This window comes from Callorhinus ursinus, unplaced genomic scaffold (genome assembly GCF_003265705.2).
Source record: "Callorhinus ursinus isolate GAN/ISIS: 27379988/994484 unplaced genomic scaffold, GSC_fseal_2.0 scaffold20, whole genome shotgun sequence".
NCBI classification, from domain to species: Eukaryota; Metazoa; Chordata; class Mammalia; order Carnivora; family Otariidae; genus Callorhinus; species Callorhinus ursinus.
This window is the reverse complement of record NW_027397082.1, coordinates 22,555,216-22,578,235: the sequence shown is the minus strand read 5'-3', so window position 1 is coordinate 22,578,235 and position 23,020 is coordinate 22,555,216. Positions and strand designations below refer to the sequence as shown.

At 53.1% G+C, this 23,020-nt stretch overlaps 1 protein-coding gene across 4 annotated transcripts in view; it reads right to left on the bottom strand.

Annotated features, from left to right (window-relative positions):
• The window catches only part of SLIT1 (slit guidance ligand 1), a 164,821-nt gene that overhangs the window by 1,933 nt on the left and 139,868 nt on the right, over positions 1 to 23,020 (bottom strand). For 3 of the 4 annotated variants that reach the window (XM_073904383.1, XM_073904381.1, XM_073904384.1), the window contains 11 exons: positions 21,127 to 21,198; positions 20,225 to 20,296; positions 12,760 to 12,923; positions 10,948 to 11,072; positions 10,609 to 10,706; positions 7,803 to 7,942; positions 7,559 to 7,652; positions 4,802 to 4,987; positions 3,285 to 3,522; positions 1,637 to 1,767; positions 1,029 to 1,183 (listed from right to left, as the gene is read on the bottom strand). In XM_073904383.1, coding sequence (XP_073760484.1) covers positions 1,029 to 1,183; positions 1,637 to 1,767; positions 3,285 to 3,522; positions 4,802 to 4,987; positions 7,559 to 7,652; positions 7,803 to 7,942; positions 10,609 to 10,706; positions 10,948 to 11,072; positions 12,760 to 12,923; positions 20,225 to 20,296; positions 21,127 to 21,198 — 1,475 coding nt within the window. The remainder of the gene's footprint in view (positions 1 to 1,028; positions 1,184 to 1,636; positions 1,768 to 3,284; positions 3,523 to 4,801; positions 4,988 to 7,558; positions 7,653 to 7,802; positions 7,943 to 10,608; positions 10,707 to 10,947; positions 11,073 to 12,759; positions 12,924 to 20,224; positions 20,297 to 21,126; positions 21,199 to 23,020) is intronic. The other variant, XM_073904382.1, reaches the window with a different exon arrangement.

The following is a 23,020-nucleotide window of genomic DNA, read 5'->3' as shown; positions in this document are numbered from 1 at the left end:
TGGGGTGGGCAGGAGGGGGGAGAGCTGGGCCGAGTCAGGCTCAGACCATGCCTGGCACTCACCGCTGAGGTCCGCTGGGCATCTGCACAGTGTTCCCTCCCACCCTCGGCCCTTCTGTCTCTGCAGCCCTGCGCCAAGGTCCTTTGCCACATTGGAGGGTCCAGACTCCTTTCCCGGAAGAAATAGAAAAGCTGCCCCCTTTATGACCAGATCCCGGGGGTGCCAGGCCTAGCAGTAGCCAGCTGACAAAGAAAGCCCTGGGTGCCTAAGGTCTGGCTGCCCTCACCCAAGGCTCCTTCCTACCCTGTGGGACACCAGCTCTTACCTCCTTACTCCAAAAGCAACAAAGAACCTGAGCCTAGAGCTTTGTCACCTGCTTTTGTGGTCATCACAGCAACCCTCCGAGGTTGGAGTGGCTAAACCCCATCTGGTACTCAGTGATTTGCCTGAAATTGTACGACTAATAAACTGCAGAGCTGGGATTAGAACCCAGAGTTCTCTCCTTCACAGCTGCCCAAAGTCTCGCCAGGGCCCTCTGCAGCACTGAGAAAGCCCCACTGTTGCAAAAACCTGACTTGTCTGGACCTGGAAATGTTTGCCTGCAAAGTACAGAAAGCCACCTGGGAGGTCCTCAGCTGATGCATGGACTCCCAGCCCGGGCCCTCCTGCAGCAGCTCTGAGCCTCAGAGGGCTCCAAGACTGGGAGTGGACCCTGAACACTTGACAAGCCCCTTCTGGCCCAAAGCCAAGAGGAAAGGTGCCCACTTCGGAAGATAGCTGGGAAAGCTCCAGGGTCCCCTCAAGGCCAGGCCTCAGACTGAACCCAGGTACCCATCGTTCTTGGTCAGCCTGGGCTCCAGGCTGAGAAGGAAAATTCACCGGTGGCTTGGAATACCCCCACTGTCCAGCGGCCTGGGCACCAGGCCCTCCTGGCAAACCTTAAGCCAGAGAGCAACAGAAGCCCCACCTGGAATGGCTGTCCCCATCACGTGAGCCAGCCACAGCCTCTCCCTGGGCCAGGTCCTTACCTCCCACGTAGAGGGGGGCCTCGCTGTTTAGCGTGTAGTGTTTGCCAAAATTGTCCATGGTCATGGGACTGCCTCCATCAATGGAGAGATTCACCATCTGGTCAAAGGTGACCAGCTCAACAGTATGGAACTGCCCGTCGTTGATCGTCTCAGCACTGGAAGAAGAGGAGGTGCCCCCACCGCAGGGAATGGGCTTCAGTTTGGCCCATCTCTGCCTGGGCCCTTCCCCAGAAAGGCCACTGGTACAGCAGCTGTTTCCCAAGGAATAACATCTCTAAGGGAGGAGGGTGTGTAGACCCTGTGGCCTAGGGCCTGGTCCCTCCTGCTTCCCTTCTCAGGACACTCTGGGGAAAGCCGAGCAGTTTGGGGCAGGGGTTTCCAACTTACCATCTCTCCCTTCCCACGAAGGAGCCCCCGGTGAGGAGGAGGTGGGATAGGGAAGGCTGGGCCCACTGCTCAGGCCTCAGCCTCAGCCCCAAGCTAGGGCCCCACTAGATGATTCAAATGCCCTTCCCACTCAAGCAGCCCAGGTCCTGGTGGTCCCGATAACCATCTGCTCTTGGCCCGGGAGACCCTGAGGGAGGGTGGGGGGCATGATGGAGCCTTACCTGTAGATGGCAGAGCTGGGGTAGCTGCCTGGGTCGTAGCTGACACGCACATGACCCTGGTACAGCTCCACTGCGATGTGGTCATTGTCCCCATTGTACAGCAAGATTCCGTTGTCCTCCGCTGTGGAGACCTGAGGGGCAAGGGCACTTTCTCTCCCACCCCACCCCACCCCACACAGCAGTGGCCACGGGTAGGTGGGGCAGATGGAGGACCCACATTTGGAAGAGGAAATGCTGTGTGCAGAGCGGTCCTCCCCTGACTACCCAGCCTGCCCAGGGGACACATCCTCCAGGGGATGGTGACAGAGGCCAATAGCCCCTGGGTTCAAATGCCATCCACTGCCAGGCTGGCCAGGGCTGCAGAGAGAAGGCAGATGGACCGCTGAGGCCTGGAAACTCTGTGCTAGGAGGGGCAGGTAAGAGACCTTAGGGCTACCTGCCCAGAAAGGAAAGTCTGTGGGGTAGCCTATTCTGTGGGTCTCTGGGAATCACCAAGAGGACAAGTTTAAGGAAGGCTCTCTAACAGCCATGACCACCCCAGCCTGGAAGGAGCCACTCAGGAGGTAGTGCCTGTCTCTGGAGCCGTGCAAGCAAAACGGGAGTTACCTGGGGAGGGAGATCTCTCTCCGATGCTGTAGGAACCATGAGCCTGCCTTGTCCCTCTTCCCCCATTTCTTCTGGTGAAGAGCCTGACTCCCTGGTCTCAGGGCTGGCACAGGGCCCAGGCTGGACCCATCATATCCCCCCTCTCGCTGGACTCTGTGGCCGGGCCAGGAATGGGCATGTGGCTGAAGGCAGGCCAATCAGAGATCTGCCCTGAGGCCATTGATTGCTGTCCTACCAGCTGACAGGGCAGAGCCTGCGACGAGGGAGTGGGGCAGCAGGGCAGACTTCCCCTCTCTAAGGAGGAGCCTGAGGCCCTGGCTGAGAGGATTTGGGGGAATTTTATGTTGTTGAGCAGTTAGGCTAGCTGGGTTCTCACAGTGTAGACCGTGAATGTGGGCAGGATTTGGGAGAGGTGATGAAATGGGGGAGAGCACAGAGAGCACGTTGGGAGGCTGAGGAGCTCTGTGAGCAAAGGAGAAAGAGACGTGGCTGCTGGGGTAGGGAATGCAGGTGGAGGAAGAGCCAGCTAGCCAAAGAGGACACACAGACTTTCATCATCTTATGTGATGTGCACCCTCCCCTCTTCTCCCTCCCCAAGAACTGTTTGGCAAACAGTGCTGTTCAAGTGGGATGTGCTTTTTGCCCTCCACAAACTGATGTTTGGAGATGAAATTCAAGACAGGAAACAGCAAAATAAGGGCCCCAGGGCCAGGAGGCTAAAGATACAAGACCAGAGCTGAAGCCTGGGGCCAACTCCGGCCGTGTCCCAGCCACGTGGAGAGAGTGCAGCGCTGGAGGCTGGCGCTGAGGAGCCCGTGAAACAGGGTGGCAGGAGAGGATCCAGCTGCCAGAGACCACTCCCCCGCCCCCCACCCCCCACTTCCCTGAGATTGCTTTTGTGACCCAATAACCTTCCCACATCTGCTGGACCCACATCCAAAGAGTTTTAACACAGGCTCCTCCCAGTTCTCCGCCCCCCCCCCCGCCCCGTTGCTCTGACCTGCCCGACTCCCCTCTGCAACCAGGCACCCTGGGTGCGCACCTGCAGCGTGATGTTGGCCCGGGGCCAGTTCTGCAGGTCTGTGAACTGCAGGTAGGTGTCCCGATCCACAAAGTTGACACTGAGCAGCTTCTCGCACTCGGGGCCGCCGAAGCCTGGGAGGCACTGGCACACGGGCCCGCCGCCTTGGTCCACGCAGTTGGCCCCGTTCTGGCACTCGGTCCCCTCGCAGGGGCTTCTGGGGGCGGGAGGGCGGGGAGGAGCCTCACAGAACTGCCCGCTGAGAGGGGAAGAGATACAGGTCAGAGAAGGCCGGGTGAAGGGGCAAGGGGACAGCTTTCTCTCCCACAGTCCTAGAGAGAAATTCGCTGGACATCTTGGGAAAGTGGATCCATAAAGCAACAGAAGATGCTCCTAACGAACACTTTTCCCGAGAGAACGGGAGGAAACCGAAAACAAGCTGAGAAACAGGTGTGGCCCCTGGAACAGCATCATCGCTATCCCCTGGGCATTTGTCAGAGATGGAAAACCTGAATTTGCTTAACAAGATCGCGTGCAGATTAAAGTTGGAGAAGCACTCATGGCTCATGGCAGTCAAGTCTACTAGCAAATTTCACTATTGCCCATTTTACGGGGAAAAAAATCAGACACGAGCAAAAGAGTGAAGACTCAAATGACTAAAGAAATAAAAGAGGGGACAGAACCACCCGCAGCGAGTCTGACGCACACTACACCCACAGCACCAGGACTCACAGCAGCCGAGAGCAGAAACAACTCAAATGCTCTCAGCGGATGAACGGATACACGAGTGTGGTCTGTCCGTACAATGGAATATTATTCGGCCACAAAAAGGAATGAAGTTCTAATGCATGCTGCCACATGGATGAAGCCCCAAAACAGGACGCCAAGTGAAAGAAGCCAGTCACAAAGGACCATAGATTGTGTGATTCCATTTAGAGGAAATATCCAGGATAAGCAACTCTATAGACACAAGTATTAGATTATTGGTTGCCTGGAGCGGAGATTGGGGTGGGGGGTGACAGATAAGAGGTATGGAGTTTCTTTCTGGAGTAATGAAAATGTTAATTATGGTTAATAGATGCACAATTCTGGTAGTAGACTACAAGCCACTGAATTATATACTGAAACTGGGTGAATTATAGGGCATGTGAATTAAAGCTCAATAAAACTGTAAAAAAGAAAAAAAAAAAAAAGACCCAAGCAGAGCCTGGGAGGTAGGTGTCCAGGAGGGCAGGTACCCCCCCATCCCAACCTTTCAGAGAAGTCCGGCTGTGAAGATAAGTGACTTTTATGCCAGGACATGTCTTCAGAGAGGTGGACTGGGCAGTAATCTGTACCCACCTCCCACTCCCTCCACCAAACAGTTTAGGAACCCCGTGCTTATGGTCTGAGTGATTAGGGGACTTTCCCCAAGGCCACACAGCTGGGGATAGCACAGCCACAGTTAGAACCCCAGGATCCAACCTCCAGACGAGGACCCTTACTCCCTCCCACCAGCTATGGGGCTCAGTCGCTCATGGTGCCCCGGGGCCACTCACCTGTAGCCCTCCGCACAGAGGCAAGAGTAGCTGTTGACCTCGTCCACACACTGGGCCCCGTGCCGGCAGCGGTGGTCCCTGCAGTCATCCTGGTTCTCACTGCAGTTGTCACCTGTGTAACCTGGTGCACACTCACACCTGGGAGGCGACCAGGGGTGGGAGGCGGTCAGTCCCTCAGTCAGGAGCCTGTGGGGTCGGGGGCCATGTGTGTGACAGAGAACCCCAAGGCCCGTGCGTCTATGGGACAACCAGGAGGTCAAACAGAGCCCCGGAGAGAAAGCTGCCCCCCAGCCCATCCTGGGACCCTTTCCTGGTACAGGAAGGGAGCTTGTGTGGGCCTCTGTGTGGGGGCAGGTTCTGGGCTGGGAGGTTGGACATCCAGTGGCACGAGAAGGGGATCTTGTCATGGAGGACCCACCCTGACCACTGACAGCACATCCAAGGCCAAACTTCAGCCCCTCTCGACCCGCCCAGCTGCTCTCCAGAACAAGGCCCTGAATCGTAGGGCTCAACTAGCTCTCTTCTCCAGCCTCCCCAACTCCACTGGACCAGCCTCCTGGCCTTCCCCCCCGCCCCACCGCAAAGCTAGTGCCCCCGCTCAGGGACGCCAGGCCAGCCCCCAGCCTCCCAGCTCTCACTGTGCCACACTGGTTACCTGGAGATCAACTATTCACCTGTCAAATAAGGAGCACACTCCACCTACTTTGCAGTCACAGCCTTGCAAGATGCTCCCTGTCCTGCTCCCCCCACATCAGGCCCACCCTGTGGTCAGACAGGTCTCCACTGTCAACAACCCCCACCCCACCAGCACTTCCCTACCTTCACACCTATTGATTCTGAAACATCCCCTTCTCTCTTCCTGCCTCAGTTCAACCTGGCCAATACCGCACCTCCTCCAGGAACCCCTCCTGGCTGTCATCAAGGGATCCCTGTTGGAAACTCTTCCAAACTAAACTGCAAACTCCAAGCTCAGTCACACAACCTGTCAGGCAGGTGCTCTGTTCCTGCCTGGATGTTTTTATTCATTCCCAGTTTTTCAAGCTGTGAGAAATATTTTCTACCCAAGTAAGAATATATACATGTATGTACATGGACACACACACACACACAGCTAGAGCCAGTTTCATGCCACAATACTCCTTACTACATAAAATGACATGATGCTCGGATAGTTTCTCTTTTTTAGGTCTTAAGATTTTATTTACTTATTCATGAGAGCGAGCACACGAGCAGGGGGAGGAGCATAGGGAGAGGGAGAAGCAGACCCCACACTGAGCACCCAGCCTGACATGGGGTTCGATCTCAGGACTCCGAGATTACAACCTGAGCCGAAACCAAGAGTCAGACACTGAGCCACCCAGGTGCCCCTCTTTTAATTTTTACTGTTAATCTTGACCCAGCCTAGGGATCATAATCCACTACTAGGGCTAGAGCTGCAATCTGAACAATGTTGCAGTAGCTAAGCCTCCGCCCACATTTACATTCACTCCCTCCCTCCCTCCCTCATTCAGTGAATGTACTGAATACCTGCTGAGTTAGTTACATCTTCCCTCCAAGAGGGGAGGGATGAGGGGCAGTCCTGCTTTATTCCACCACCTGAGGTCCAGCCCCTCCGAGCAGCGGGCATACCCCTTCATTTGCCACTGCTCCCTGGTCTACCGTGCCAACTCCACCCCAGCAGCTCACCCACAAAGTGCAGCATCTTTGCCGCCTTTGGATGGAGCCTCCCATGCACCCCTCGGTCTCCAACTGGACCTCAGTAACCCCTTTCTCTTGCTTCTTGCCATTGTCCTTGGGCAGCTCCTGCTGGACGGTGGGCTCCCTGAGAGGCTCCACTCCCCACCCTGGCCTGAATGGCTGGGGTTGGGTCCCTCAGCCATAGGCCTCAACCCTAACCACCTGTGCTGTCCTGACCAGTGGAACAGGGGTCCCAGAAATGGGACTATGTTTACAAAGCTGCAATGGAAACATTTTAAAAGCCCATGACTTTCATGTAGTCTTCAGGTGACAGTGCACTTCCATATAGGCCAGTAACAAAGATGGTGACAACAGTCAATGACCTCTTATCCAAACCTCCTGGGGCAAAACCACCAGATAGGTTTTGCAATTCTGAAATTTTGGCATTTTGGAAAGGTTATACAATGCCTAAAGCATTATGTAACACATCAGTGGGCTCTGGGGCAGCCCCTTAATTAAACATGTTCACATTTCTGTAGCAAGATCTCTGTATGTTCGCACTACACGGCAAGCATGGTGACCCTAAGTAGTTTCGTAATAGTGTGGGTCAGGTCTTATTACCAAATACGTTCAGCTCAGACCAGGTTTTGCTATCAAATGGGCTTTTGGTTTTCAGAGTTTTGTGCATTTTGTAATTGGGGAGGAGAAATTGTGGATCTGGAAAGATAAGAACCCTTCATGGAGCACTTATCAGATGTCAGACTTGGAGCGAAGCGCTTTCCGTGCATTTGTTCATCTGACCCTCACAACCACCCCAGGAGGAAGCTACAGGGGCGCCCGCTTTGCAGAGAAGACTGGCTCAGAGCAGTCAAGGCATCCAATCAGGGTCAGGCTGTAAACCCAGGTGTGGCTGACCAAAGCTGCGCCCACCACCACCCTGTCCCTGCACTGACTCGCAGGAACCGTGTGTAGCCAAGACCAAACCCACTTGACGAGTAAGGAAACAGAACGGGGAGAGCAGAGGGGAGGGGATTTCAAGGCCCATGCCCTTGTCTGGACCTGAAAACGGGCAACACCCACCTGGGCCCGTCTGGAGTCCCCACACACTGGGCCTCGTGCTGACATGGGTTCAAATCCGGGGAGCAGAAGTCCACCAGCTGCTCACAGGCCCTTCCTGGGAAAAGGAGGAAGAAGAAGGAGAGAACTTCCCCCAGGCTCTGCCAGGCAGCTGGCCCAGCAGAAACCTCCTGCAGACACTGAGGGAGGGCCCCGGCCCTTCTGTCCCCGGGAACGGGCTCAGGGCATGAGACCCCACCACACTTACCCGTGTACTGCAGGGGGCACCGGCAGCTGTAGTTACCCACGCCGTCCACACAGATGCCCCCGTTGGCACAGGGGTGCTCCACACAGTCGTCCGTATTCACCTCACAGGTTGGTCCTTCAAAGCCGATGGGACAGGAACACCTGGGGGGGGGGGGGGGCAGGTGAGGAGAGCGGGGCAGGTGGGCCCGGGCCAGGGCAGCGGCCTTCCTGAGGCACCAGTGGAAGCCCGTGTCCACCGGTGATTACCATCATCCCAGAGCTCTGGTCCCTTCTCCGGGCCAGGCCCCTGTTAGACGCCGGGGTTAGAGTAAATCAGACAGCCCTGCACTCTGAGGGCTCACTCACAGTCTAGTTGGGGAGACAATGAGGAGACAGGCAACCAGATGAGAGTTGGGGAGTACCGAGATGGTGCCACACGGAGGCTGGGGAGGGTGGACAGAGGCCGAAGACACTTAGCTCATACATCAGGGATGGGGCTAGAACAGGGCTGCGGGGGGGAACAGGAGCCGGCTCGTGGAGGGTCCTGGAAATCCGTGGTCTTCCAGCCAGCATACACCCTTCCCCAGGGGGCACCTGGGGTCTTCCAAGTGATAGGTGGGTCAGAGAGGTCTGAGAAATTAATTTCCAGATCTTTAAGCTCTGCACAAACGCTTCCCTGAACACACCTACCCAAGAGCTTCAGAAACGCACACACATATCCCAACCTGAGTGTGAGCTGGGATGTGCCTGGAGCCCAAAACCCTCGGGCACCAAATAAAGGGACAATTAGGAAGGTAGAGGTTTCCAAAGTGACTGGACAAACGCTTTTGCAAGAGGTGCCAGTCCTGTGCATTAAAAATCATTGAAGGGAGAGCTCACGGGATGGTCAGCTGATCGCGCATTAAAAATAACTTTTGAGGACAGATCAATCTGGGGTTATTGGCATATAAACTCGAAAGGTTTTCAAATAATTGAGTGATGTGCTACAATAAAACTTCTAATCCCAATGACTTATGTGCACAAACTTTCTCAGCGTTTCAAGCTGTATACATAGATTTTTAAAAAAGAAACATATTGGATGCTGAGCCTTCTCTCATTCTGTCATATTCACCCTGGAACACAGGAACCAGTTAGAAGAAAAGCACACACAAAGAGCTCCACCTAGCTCATTAAGAGTCTAGTAACATTTTACTTTCATGTATAATAATTATCAATAAAATTTGGTACTACAGTTATGTTCTGATCAGTTGTATATTATTGACAATTGTAATGACACCTCCGCAAAAGAAACTTCATCAGAGGTTATGGTGACAAAAATCTATAAACTTACATCCCCATGTTGGTGGCAGAGAGGTATGGCAGCGGGCTCAAGAGCAGACTCTAGCATCAGGACATAGACATTGGAAGAGAAATGGAGGTGGGAGTGAGGAGTAAAATGGAAATACTAGTTGGAGGAGAAAAGGAGGTAAAATGTTTAAGCTGTTAAACAGGAGCTTGTTAGTGTGGTTTTAAAAAATGGTATCAAGGTGCTTTGCTATTCAGATTCCACTGGAAAACGATAAAAGTGAACTAAAAAGTGGTTTATTTTTAAATATTAATATATACAATATCCTGGAAATTACCTCCTTTGCAATAAAAAGTTCAACTTACACTGAAAAATGCTTGCTGTCACTCTAAGAATGTGCAAGAGGGGATGTAGTTTAAAACACCTGTTTGGTGGGGGAACGTGAACAAAAAGGTATGAAGCACAGTTTCAGGGCCCACCCCCCAGCTGGGAGGGGACTACCCCAGCTGCACCTGCCCTCCGCCTAGCAGGCATTACTGAGGGGTCCTCTCAGCCCCCCAAGCTCCACAGAACCACCACCTGCCCCAGGAGTCTAGCAGAGGAGGGGCCTGGAGACAGCTGCCACCAAAGGCCAGAGGAGGACGGCCTGTGACAGGCTGTTTAGTGTTTTATTTTTTACATCTGGCAATCTGGGTTTGCAGAGACAGGTTTGGCTGTTCCTGCCAAGTAGATTCAACATCATTTTCCGAAGAGCGGATTTGTTCGGCTGACAGTTTATTTTCAGCAACTAAATACTACATATTCCTTTGAAAAACTCTGGGTCTGGGAGAGCTATGGGAAGGTGGGGGGGCTTGTCGAGGGGTCCTGGGGGAAATCAGTGAGGGGGGGCTTACATGGGAAGGTCAGGCAGGAGTCGGGAGGGCTGGCCCTTCACGGAGTCCAAGGTGGGGTGCGCAACAGCTGCTCAGGTGTGACCAGTGTGACCCAGAGACCATGGGGGGGCCCGGATGGCATGCCTGGGACTTGCTCCCACCTCTGGGAAGTCCTCCCCACCAAGAAGCTGGCTAGGGGCCCTGTCTTCAGGCAGCATGGGCACAGCAAGCCAATGTTTGACTTCCAGTCGGAGGCCTTGGGAGTTAGTGGAGATTAAGGGGGCATAAAACACCCCCAAACTGCCCCTTAGCGCTGCCACCGCATAGGCCCTTGGCCATGGACTGCCAGGGCCGTTAGAAGACCCTCAGGCCCCCGGCACAGGCAGGGAGAGGCCTGGGGCAGGACTGGGCAGGACAGCTCCAAGCCCCAGCCCCACGGGCTGCTGTGAGATTTGGCAGGCCCCCCATCTCTCCGGGCTACAGGGGCCCCAGCCTGGGTAGGCATGGAGGGGTCTCTAGGGAGTGCCTGCCCCTCCCCAGCACAGCCCCATCTCCTCCTCCCACACAGGGAGGCCGGGGTCATCCCACTGGGAGGAGGGAGGCACCAAGGCTTGGCTGCCCAACCTGTCAGCACCCCACCCACCAGGGTCCGGCCCCTCCAGGCAACTCACATGAACCCGGCATTCTCGCCCTCCTGCGGGCGGCAGGTCCCACCGTTGCCACAGGGGCCGCTGGAACAACTGTCCAGGGACACCTCGCAGTTTCGGCCCTGGGGGGGCAAAGTGAGTGATGAGGACCTCAAAGAGACCCAGGGATTGGTGTGAGCCAACTGAGACAGCCAGCCCCCCTCAGCAGCATGCCTCCCTGGCCCGGGAGCTGCCTGTTCCTTCATTCGCTCATTCACATGCTGGGTCATTGATTAAACATTCCCTCATGTGCCTGCCCCGTGCACCGTGGGCAAAGGGGTGAACAAGACAGCCCCCCTGCCGCCGGGCCCAGCCTCCACTCACCTTGTAGCCGCTGGAGCAGGCACACCTGTACACCTCAAGGGGGTCATTACGGCAGGTGCCCTGGTTCTGGCACGGGCTGGACAAGCAGGGATCACACTTGGCCTGGACAGCCAGGGTGGGGGGACCTGAGACAGGGGGCAGGTGTCAGGGCCGAGGAGGGCAGAACAGCCCTCAGGGAGAGTGGGGGAAGTCCTCTCCCCAAGGAGGTTTGCGCCCTCCCTGTTTTTCCTCTGGGTCACGTTCACGCCCTCCTTTCTCAGCCCACCTCCCCCACCTCCGGACCGGCCTCTATAAAGTGAGGTTAATCACAGGACCTGCCTTGGGGGCCATAAGGACTAAATAAGCTAATTGAGAAGCACTTATTGGGCGGGCGCTGCACACCCACGGAGCCCCCACAGGTGATCCGGGCAAAGGTGTGAGGGCAACACGGTCACTATGACTGAAGTCGGCTCTGGCTCCCCACCCAGCCCCGTCACAATGAGCAGGAGACCGCGGCCAGCCACCTCGGCAGGGAGGGGACACGGCTCTGGGAGGGGCTGTGCTTGGGTGGGAAAAGTCCATTTGTCTTCAAGTTGTTTCTCTCCGAGGCTGAATGGGGAAGGACTCTTTCCCGTCACCACAGGCAAGACCTCCTCCAGCCCCTCCAGGACTCATGGGTCCTCTTCCCTGAACCTAGAGGTGGGCGAGGAGCCAGCAGCCGGGGGGCTGGGAGGGGCATGAGGACCTCACGAGAATAAATAGAAAACCCAGCCAGTAAACTCAGGTTTCCACTCAGGCCTCCTTCTAGAAATGGAGAGAGATCGGTCCTGCTGAAGAGGTATGAGCATTAAGAGAAACACTTTTCAGTAATAACTGGAAGGAAGCATGAGCGGATTTCCCGGGTACCGCTGGGATTCTGTTTCTTCGTCTGGGTGCTAGTTCCCTGGTGTGTTCAGTCTGTGGAAATTCAGGGACCCCCCCCACTTATGATCTGTGTACCTTGCTGTTATGCATGTTATATTTCAACAAAAAAAATTTAATTTACCAATACCATCTACTAACCAATACTGAGCCAACGTTTTGCTCCCAAAAGCCGAGCCACAGATCAGGCCCCCCTGAATGGTTACCCCATTGACAGCCTCCTTCACGCCAGGTGGCCATTAACCCCTGGCTGTCAGTTTCACTTCCAGTGGAGGTCTGTGAGCTTGCAGAGGGTAGGGGCTGGGCCCCCCCGCTGGCCCTGGGGCAGCCCTCAGCCTCCTCCCCCGGCTCAGCAGGGCTCCCGGGCCATCAGTCAACCAATCAACCTCTGAAGGAGTATTTACAGACACCCCGGGTGAGGCAGCTTCAGAGCAAAGCATGTCCGAGTCCCAATCACACTCAGGCCCTGTTTCTGCAAATGTCAGGAGAGTGGCCACTGGGTCCAGTGGCTCGGGGTGGAAGCTCATTGCAGCGCACAATTCCTACCAAAGGGAGGCCCGAGCACTCCCGCTGCTGATAGGCTGCGAGCTTCCAGAAACACTGCTGCTATTTTTATTTTCCTTACGTAACCCCAGGGAGGGATTAAGGCCCTCACAGCCTGAGATGTTCTGCCTGCCTTTTCTCGTTCGCTGTATGTCAGGACCAGAAGGTAGCCATGCTAACAAGCAGCAGGTGCTTCCTTCCTGCCACCTGACCCCCCACTCAGCCAGTCACCACAGGGACACAGGAGCCCCTGGAAGGCCCTGCCAGGATTAGGCGGGTCCCGTGGGCCCCCAGCAGCAGGTGGTGGGGACGCAACCCTGTACCTACCGCCCCCGCCCCCAGCCCCTGTTCTTGTGCTCCTGGGCTCACCTTGGCATTCAAACTTCTTGGCAGGCGTGGTGAGGAGCAGCTTGCCCTCCATGTCCGGGGGCCCAGCACAGCGGGCAATGCCTGGTTCCTTATAGCCAGTCTTCACCCAGCCAGACAGCCAGCGGAGGTGGCAGTCGCAGTACAGAGGGTTGGCCCCGATGGCCCTGCATCAGAGAGCAGAGGGCAGCAGTCTTCCGTAATGGGGTCCTTCGCCCACTAGGCACTGAGCTTGCCAGGCACTCAGCCAGGGGCTGGCAGAAATCCTACCAGCCCCCATGACGTGAGTCTCTACTGCGCAGCCGGCGCTGCTCCAAGCACTTCCTATGTGTTCTCTCTCTCTCTCGTTTTTTTTTTTTTTTATTTCATTTATTTGACAGAAAGAGAGGGAACAGAAGCAGGGGGGTGGGAGAGGGAGAAGCAGGCTTCCTGCTGAGCAGGGAGCCTGATGCAGGGCTCGATCCCAGGACCCTGGGATCATGACCTGAGCCGAAGGCAGACGCTTAACCGACGGAGCCACCCAGACACCCCTTTATGTGTCATCTTCTTAGATCCCCCCCCACAGCCCGCTCTCCCCATGGCACATGTTGAAAGAGGCTCAAAAAGGTTGAGCACTTGCCCAATATTGCACAGAGAAAGGGGGGAGGTGGGATTTGAACCGGAGCTGTTGAGGCCAGGGCCAATCAGTGCATTGCCTCCACAGTGCATGGGGGGGAACGAGCCCCCATTTCCTGCTGGGATGAACCAGCTGCTTTCCCACGGCCCTGCATCAAATCTCCTCATTAGCCCCACGGTGTAAGCTTTCTTCTCCGTCTCCAACAGTGGGAACCGAGCCTCACGGGGACGAAGTCATTTCCCTGGGGTCGCGCAACTAGTGAAGGCAGCCCCCAGCTCCAGACCCAGGGCAGTCTGACTCTGAAGCCCACACTTTATTTTTCTTTTCATTTTTAAACAAGGAGCACATGGATGCATTCTCATTGTAAACCACTTTCAAATCCTGCAAACAAAAGTCTCCGCCTCACACGACTTGGGGAACTAGGTACTAAATGTCACTGCATTATACATATTAAAATGGTTAGTTTTATATTAAGTGAATGTCACATTAATTTTTTTCAAAAAGGCCCATTCCTATAACTCCAACAGCAGGGAGTTTTGTGGTATCTATCAAATCACCCATGCAGTGGCTTTCGACCTAGCGATTGTTTCTGGAAGTTTATCTCAGCTACCTCTGCACAGGTGTGTAAAGACATCTGCACAGTGGTACTGATCACAGCCTTGTTTGCAATAGAATGAAAGCAATTACAATACATCCACGTTACGAAGAAAGGCTGCCCCCAGTGTGCCTACCAACCACAGAAGGACCCGTGGTCACACGGTCACCACACCCAGGCTTGTAGCCTTCTGGTCCTCTCCCATAGTTACACCTAGGGCTTTTTTTAAATTAGTTTAATTCAATTAATTAACATATAATGTATTACTGGTTTCAGAGGTACAGGTCTGTGATTCATCAGTCATTCCATCACGTGCCCTCCTTAGTGCCCATCCCCCAACACCTAGGGCTCTTCTTCACAAAGTGTATCCCCCTCCTGCACATCATTACCGAGCAGCTTCTTGTCACTAAGTGGCACGTCTTGGAGATCTTTCCAGGTCAGCAATAAGGGATCCACCGCATTTTGTCAAAGTGCTTCATAGCATCCCAAAGAATGGATATCTCACAGCGTACTGAGCAATTTCCCTATTGCCAGACATTCTGGTTGTTTCCAACGGTGTGAGCATTTCTCTGGAACAGGTGCCTAGAAGTAGGCTTTAGGTTACAGAGGAAGCGCACACAGGATGTTCAGAGCTGCCTTGTATCAGCTCACGCTCGCCGGCAGCGTCAGGCCAGGCCTGCTCCCTCACCACCCACCCCCAACACCGCACAGCCACACTCAACACCTCCCTGACTTACAGTGGAGCCAGGTTTGGGGGAATGCAGGGGCCAGAGCTCCTCAGTACAGCAAAGAGAAAAATCAGAGCCTCGGGGCAGGCAGTTCATTTACAGCAACGCTATTTTGCAAATATAAGGCTGTGTGATGATAATGAGAATGGGCGCGTTTATTAAGTGACCAATGGATGCGCTGCCCTTTTCCACCTGTTTCTGGGCAATGGCGAGGAAGCGGCTCCCCTGAGGTGTGTTGGGTCTGATGAAAGCAGCTGCAACTCTGAGCAGGAATTCCCCAAAAGAGCCCAGCTGATGACGGCACAGTCTTTCCAAGCAAGTCTGGCCCCAGCGCAGCTCCTCCCTGCCCCCTGACCTTGAGCAGCTGCGTCACCTCTCTGGGGCTCACTTTATGACTCGAGAAAGAGCCTGCGATCTGGAGGGGGGCAGAAAGACAAGCACAGATAACCTAAAATGGGCACCAAGGGAATAATGCTGCGTGGAAGAAAAGGCCAGTTCAACCTCGACGTGTGTTTCATTTTTTCTGTCCTGATTTGCTGACAGCATCCATCCTGGCTAATGGGACAGGTGGCGATACCTTCCTTTCCCACTGAACAGTGCCAGGCTGCTAGAGGTAGAGGAAGCTCAGATGCTCTAATTTTTTTGAAGCTACAGTGTGTTTAAAAAAAAGACTTTTTGTAAATAACAGGAATACAAAAATTGTGCCACATTTAAAATGTTTACGTTAAGCAGATTAATATTTTTAACATGAAAAGTGCAAGGTAATGTGATTATGTTATTCAAAATGTCAATACAGACTTTATTTTAAAATACTTTTTTTGTAGTACACTGCAGGAGTGTGGTCTGGTAATGAGCCATGAGCTGAAAGTTTATTATGAGTGGCTTTCAGTCCTGTAGCTCTTTTAGAGAAAATGCCCCAGAGACTGAGGCCACTGTGAATGTGGAGACCTTGACAGGTCAGGATTGTCATAATGCCAGTTCCCCCTTCATCCCCCCATAAATGGCAGCAAAACTGCACCTCAAATCTTTTTTTAAAGATTTTTTTATTATTTATAAGTAACCTCTACAGCCAAAGTGGGGCTCTCAACCCTCAACCCTGAGATCAAGAGTCACAATCTCCACCAACTGAGCCAGCCAGGCCCCCCGTGTGCACCTCCAATCTAAGTGTCCCTTTCTGACTCTTTCCGTAAAAAGAATAATAAAGAATAATAAAAACTTCCAAAGTCAATATAACGTTACTCAAAAGTAAATTCTGGGTTGACCCACACGTTTTCCTTGTTTCTATATAGAGCTGACTCTGCACCTGATTTCAACCGTTCCCACTCTCATTCACCCAAAGGCTGGGCTTTTGAGACTACTTCACTTTCACCTGGGGACCATTTTTCCCACCAAAAGTGTGAGCTCAGTGGGGAGTGGAGAGTCACGGGCCCAGCCGATGCACAGTGGTGGGGACCCAAAAGGGCTGTGATTCAGGGTTACACTCTAGCCAAAGTATAAAATAATCGCGTGTTGTTGCTCTTTGGTGTAACCTGGAAATAGCTGAAACAGCAGATACTCGGTGTGTTCACGCCAAGGCTTCTATTACTGTAACCGGGACCAAAATAGCACTCCTGAGGCTGTTTCCCAGAGCCGCCGACTCTAGAGTTCAACGCATACTAAAACTTCAAAATCTCCTTCACCTGAGCCATACCTCCTCTGCCCATGCTCCTCTCAGGCAATGTGCTTGTGTGCCTCACTGTCTCCTTCTACTGCACTGAAGCTTCCTGAGCAGAGGAACCCCTGTCCCGTGCTGTGCCTGATACCAGCAGGTAGCCCGGAAGTGCTTGTGAACCAGCCTAACCCCAGTCCTGCCCAAAGGCATGAGGAAGGCACAAAGCTCAGTGTGAAAGCAAAGGAAATTCAAGAAGAAAAGAATCCTCCATCATCCCATAAATGTAACTAATTTAATTTTTGTGTACTCCCCATCCAGTTCTTGTGTTCACACATGTACGTCCATGAAATCCACGTGCAGTTTTCCTTATCCCGCGTTTTCATCAAATAGTAAATTACAGTGCCACAACTCTATAATTAACTACTTGCTCTTCTGTCCTATGGGGCATACCATGATCTACTTCATCATTCCGTATTTACTTTTCACACCGAGTTCTTAATGAATTCGGAATCCAGTTTCCCAGCACATAGTAAATCAGAGGCAACAAAATGCCCAGATTAGAGAAATAAAGAATGCTGTTGGGTAGCCTTGGCACAGGATCTGGCACATAGTAAATATTCGTTGATGAAGGAGTGGATGGATGGATGGACGGACAAATGGAGGAAATATGAGCTAACTGCGAAGTAAATATAAAAGTTAAAGGAGCAGAGAAGTGTGCAGGGTACTGGAGTCCAGGGCAGTGATGAGCGCTCACAATCATTATGGCCCATGGACCATAGTGGACCTTAGAAATAACCTTTGTACAGGCGAGGAAAGAGGCCCAAAGAGATGAATGAATTGTCTGAGATCCCACTGCAAGCTGATGGCAGAACAAGGATCTAACACCAACACATCCTGATTCCTAGGGTTCAAGGGGTTTAAATATGGCAGACCTCAGCCTCCACCACACCCTCTGCCTACTGCCCACCCCCCACCCCACATACTGTTATGGAAGAGGAAAGGCCCAGGCCAGAGTCACAATAGGAACAAAGGGCACCTCCAGGAGCCAGGGACACTGGATGCTAACTCTTGGGTGACTCCTGCCCTGGTGCCCACAGGGACAAGCACAAATGCTCTCTGGAGAGAAGCATCTCTAATTTAGGTCCTCAGAATTCCAAACATCAGCAAAAAAGGAGCTCACAGCCACTAACCACCAAACACAGATGGAAACAAGGCCCTGTTGAACGGGAGTCATCAAGAGCAATGACCAACGCAGCCCCTGCCTGGCCTTTGTCTAGAGCCACCATCTCCAGCTAGGCTCCCTCCTGCCTCGTCCCATGCCAGCCAGCCTCCACATGTCACCATGGCTTTCCAGGAGCTTTCCACCACTTCATTCTTCCCCAACTCCCTTCTATCTGAAACATAAAGTCCACACTCTTTAGCATGGCACAAAAGGCCCTTCACAATGGAATTCCAAAGTTCCTTTCCAGATTCATCTCTTCCCACCCCACGTTCTTCACCCAACCAACCCCCTGTGTCCTGTGTTGGACAACATCCCTGAATGTGTCATTTACTTTCTTGCCATCTTGCCTTTGCACATGCTGTTCCCTCCTCCTTGAATGTCCTTCCCTATCTTCTCCAATGGCAAACCCCTAGCTAGTCCCTTTCCGATGGCAGCATCAACATCACCACCTCTGCGAATCTCCTCGACTTCCCCAAAGTTAGTCACTGCTGCCTTTAAATTTGCTTTATAATATCCCTGAGGGTCACAGAAGGCAGAAACCTTTTGGTAGCAAATTCTTCGGCATTTGACTCACTGTGGTTATTCAGGGCGTATTTACTGAGGCAATATAGAATAAATAAATAGCTTTGGAATCAGATACACCTAAGTTCCAATCCTGTCTCTGTCATTTCCTAGCTTTATGACCAAAGGAAGCTGCTTCATTTTTCTGAACCTGGGCCTGAATGGAAAATGTAAATGTAAGTAATAAATGTAAATAAATACAAATAATAAATGTAAATAAACAAATGGAAAGAAATAGTAAGGGGAAAATGGAAATAATAAATCCTACCACCTAGGACAGAGTCCTTTTTCCCTTTCACTCCCATGGCAGACATTACTAATCAATCACTGCACTCTTCCCACGGAGTCCAGACCAGCACTAGAATCTTCAATGTGGGCTCAAGGCAGTCCCTGTCAAATTTGCGGAACTGGTGCAGAGCACAATACCTACTTCTCACTTCGGTCTTGGAGTAAACGAAACACCACAGGTAAGGTATTCACACATAGTAAAGCATTTGTCCCAGACAGACCCTCAATAAATAGTAATGTTACTATTTCTTTCCTCAAGTCTAAGGTTGTTAATGCACTACTGATTTAACATGCTTCGGGAGGTGCAGGGAAATATTACCATATTAAATATACAGATCATTTGTAAGATACACTATGATTTCAGAGACTAATATGCGGAGAAGGTGAGTCTTACAACGGAGAAAACCCAGTGAGATCGCTGGATGAATGAGCCTCAGGGGGTGATGCTGGGGGCCCCAGAAGGCTCTCTGGCACCCGCTCAGGCCCTGCGCACGTGCGTGTGGGCAGAGAGCAAGAAGTCCCAGGAACACCCGGGATCCCAGCTGCGGTACATCTGGCCTGATCCCTGCCTCGGCCTGGAGCTGGGACGCTGAGAGAGAATGCTCTGCACCCAGCCCCACCCCCAGAAGTAGGATGGTCCTGTCATGGCCCCACTGCTTTTCCTTTCTTTTTTTCAATTGTGGTAAAAATATACACAACATAAAATTGGCCATTTTGGCCATTTTAAGTGTATGGTTCAGTGGCATCAATTAGCACCATGTTGTGCAATTCTCACCACTCTCTGGCTCTCCAACTCTTCATCAGCCCGGACAGAAACTCCGTACCCACTGAAGGAGAGATCCCCAGGTCCTCCTGCTGCCGGCACCTGGAAGCCACCTCTCTCCTGCCTACAGCTGTGGGGGCGACTATTCTGTACCTCACATCAGCAGAATCAGACAGTATTTGTCTTTTGATGTCTGGCTGATTTCCCTCAGCTTGTCTCCAAGGCTCCTCCGTGTTTGCAGCAGGTGCCAGACTTTCCTTCCTTCTTACGGCTGAAAAAGATCCCGTTGTATGTAGACACCACGTTTTGTCCAACAACTTGAGTTGTTTCTGCTTTTTGGCTAGTGTGTAAAGGAAGCTGCTATGCACATGGGTGTACAAGGTATCTGTTTTGAGTATCTGCTTCCAATTTTTGGGATAGATACTTAGGAGTGGAATTGCCGGGTCACAGGGTAATTCCACATTTAGCCTTTTGAGGAACTGAGCATACTGCTTTTTAAAAATCCACACGGTACTGCCAGCTAAATGGCTTTGGAAGCAATTCTACATCGAATAATACCACTTCTTGGGGGTAGTAAACATCCAGAGCTTATCCCCCACCCTGTGAAGTCAGAAGCGCAAGAGTGGTGTCATGCTTAAGGGCATGGGCTTTCAAGACAGAACACTCCAGCCCCTACCAGCTGTGCAACTTTGGGCAAGCTTCTCACATTTTCTGGGCCTGTTTCCTCGTGTGTAAAATGGGAATAATGTACCCATGTTGAGGGAAGGCTGTGAGGATTAAACCAGCTGATGCAGTCAATAAGGGTCATTACTACTCTTACGACCGCTTATGAAGAACTGTCCTCAAACCCCATTGCTGGGACTGATGAAACTGAACGCGTAAGGATCTGAGACGGGGAGTGTTTGAAGTTCACGAGCTCAATTAGTTTCAGGGTAAAAGCCACAAACTCTGCCAGTCTCAGGAGGTGGGGGGAGGGGGTCTTTCCCGAATCCAAGTTCTGTTTAAATCCAAAGAGGCCTCGAAAATTGGGCCGAAGTTACTTACAGGTGAGACAGGGAGGTCACGTCTGTGAAGATGCCCTCTGGGAGGGTGGAGATGTCATTGCCATGCAGGGACCTGAGGAGAGAAGAGGCCATCGGTGCCTCATCCAGGGACAGAGACTCGAGAACTGATGGAGGCGTGTGTCCTGCTTATCCATGGGTCTCTCTGTCAATGTCAGAGGGAGACGGCCTCCAGCTCATAGACACGGCCCTGCCAGCCACTGGCAAGGGAGAGGGAGCCCCTCATAATCCAAGTAGATGACCCTGTGCCAGCCTTTCTGGAGGACTCGTTTTTGCCATCACAAATAACCCAAAGCACCATTTTTGTTTACATAGCAAATGGAACGTGTGTGCGGCCCTGTGCCCTCCCTCCCTTGGCCAGCGAGCCTGAGGGGTAGGCTCCCTCTTGGGAAAACAGTTACTACGGCAAGCCACAGGTTGAGGGTAAAGAATGTCCCCGTGCCCCAGGCTGGGCTGCCGGGGGATCCCATGCATGGATCCGCAAGAGGCCTTCCTAACAGGCGTGACAGGGGGCTTTGATCACAGGGCAAAAACCTCCCAGTGGGAATTCTTAGAAAAGGTTCACAAATCTCTTTCGAACATTCTCCACCTGAGCCGGAAACTCATATGCAAATGAGGGGCTACCTTATGTTGGATGCCACCCCCCCCACACGCTGCTCCCCCAAACACAACGTGGGGCATACAGCAACCCCCCATTTCTCAGAGTTTCCCATTCATTCTTCAGCCTCCGTGAGGGGCTTGAATGAGCATGGACGGGCCTCCCATCTTGGGACACTATTGGCCCTACTGAGGCCACAGACACAGAGACATGTCTGCCCACCAGGTGGGCCACAGGGCCCTCATGGGCTGGATTTTCATGGAGGAATGAAGAGCAGGGAGACTTACAGCAGGCGCAGGGAGTGCAGGCCCTGGAAGGCCAGAGGAGGGATGCACTGGAGGGCATTGTAGCTGAGGATCCTGTGGGAAGAGAGGGAGGACAGGGGAGGGGAGCGAGGAGGGAGGAGAGACCAAGACAGGGAGGGGGCGGCGCCAAGTCAGGGACCAGGCCCCAGCAGGCTGGCTCAGGGTGTGGGGGCAGTTTGCTCAGCAGCAAAATGAGGGAGGCCTGAGCACGGAAGGGGCTATGGGCTGTGCCCTGGACTAGTAAGCCCTGCGACCCGGCCATGTCCCCCAACCCTTTTATGCCTCCATCAGTTCCCCCAGCTGCAGAGCAAGGACAAAAACAATGACAATTCGATAGGGCTTTTCTGTGGGTAAGGGGAAATGGCCCAGGTGAAGCCCTCAGCTTTGTGCCCAGCTCCCAGCCAGCCTTCAGGAAGGAGACTGGGCACCCTCCCCTGTGGAGGCTGCCCCAGCGAGGGCCGGAGGTGGGGTCCCTGTGAAATTGCCCCCTGATCAGGCCTGGCCTTACTCCCGGAGCAGGCAGGGGAAGTCCAGGCCCACCTAGAGATGAGCCATTAAGAAGCTGTGACGGGGGCGCCTGGGTGGCTCAGTTTGGCTGGGCGACTGCCTTCAGCTCAGGTCATGATCCTGGAGTCCCGGGATCGAGTCCTGCTTCGGGCTCCCTGCTCAGCAGGGAGTCTGCCTCTCCCTCTGACCTTCTTCCCTCTCATGCTCTCTCTCTACCATTCTCTCTCTCTCTCAATAAATAAATAAAAATCTTTAAAAAAAAAAAAAAGGAAGCTGTGACAGGGGCACCTGGGTGGCTCAGGGGGTTGGGAATCTGCCTTCAACTCAGATCATGACCCCAGGGTCCTGGGATCAAGCCCTGAGCTGGGCTCCCTGATCAGCGGGGAGCCTGTTTCTCCCTATGGCTCTCCCTCTGCTTGTGCTCTCTCTCTCTCAAATAAATAAATAAAATCTTAAGAAAAAAAAAAAGAAGCTCTTACGGGCCCAGAAGGCGCTGTGACTGCCCCCCCCCATCATAAAGATGGGGAATGAGGCCCCACAGGGAGACAGAACTCCCCCAGAGGGCTGTAATTAAGTCCCTAAGGTGGGTTTATTAAGTCAGCTTCTCAGTTTCCTGGGTTCACAGACTACACCACTCTCCCCACCAAGGCTTCCAAATAAACGAATCCATCAAGGGCAGACAGGCAGGTTGACAATAAAGGAAATGATGCTCATAATAGCCCCACGTGTCTGTCAGCAGACAGACGGATACACAGCCATACAGTGGAAGACCAGGAACAAGGAGCGACCCCGTGCCGTGCCGTGACAGGGAGGAATTTCAGAGTAACTACGCTGGCTGAAAGAAGCCAAACAAAAGAGAGCACTGTGGGAGGATTCCATTCACGTAAAACTCTGGGCCAAGCGAACTCCTCCACAGCACGCCAACGGCTGGTGGCCTGGGCCGTAGGTGGGGGGGGGGGGGGGGCTGTCACAGGGCGGAAGGAGACTTCTGGGGGTGATGGAAGCAGTTACTGTGTTGGTTGTGGTGAGGGTTCCATGCATGGGAACATAAGTCAGGATGTAGCCAACTGTGGGCTTTAAGTATATACAGTTGACCATATATTAGCTCTACCTCCATAAAGCTGTTTGTAAAATACTGAAAGCAAGGAGATGCTCCTGTCCCAGGAACGGGCTCTGTGTCCCCTCGCAGGGGCCAGATCACTGACACCAGGACTGCCCCGCCCCAGCACTACGGACAATTCTTTCTTGGGTGTTTAGCAGCAACCCTGGCCTCTGCCCATGAGGTGTCAGGGGCTCCTCCAGCCGTGACCCCCCAAAACACTTCTGACATGACCAAATGTCCCCTGGGGGACAGAATCACCCCAGCTGG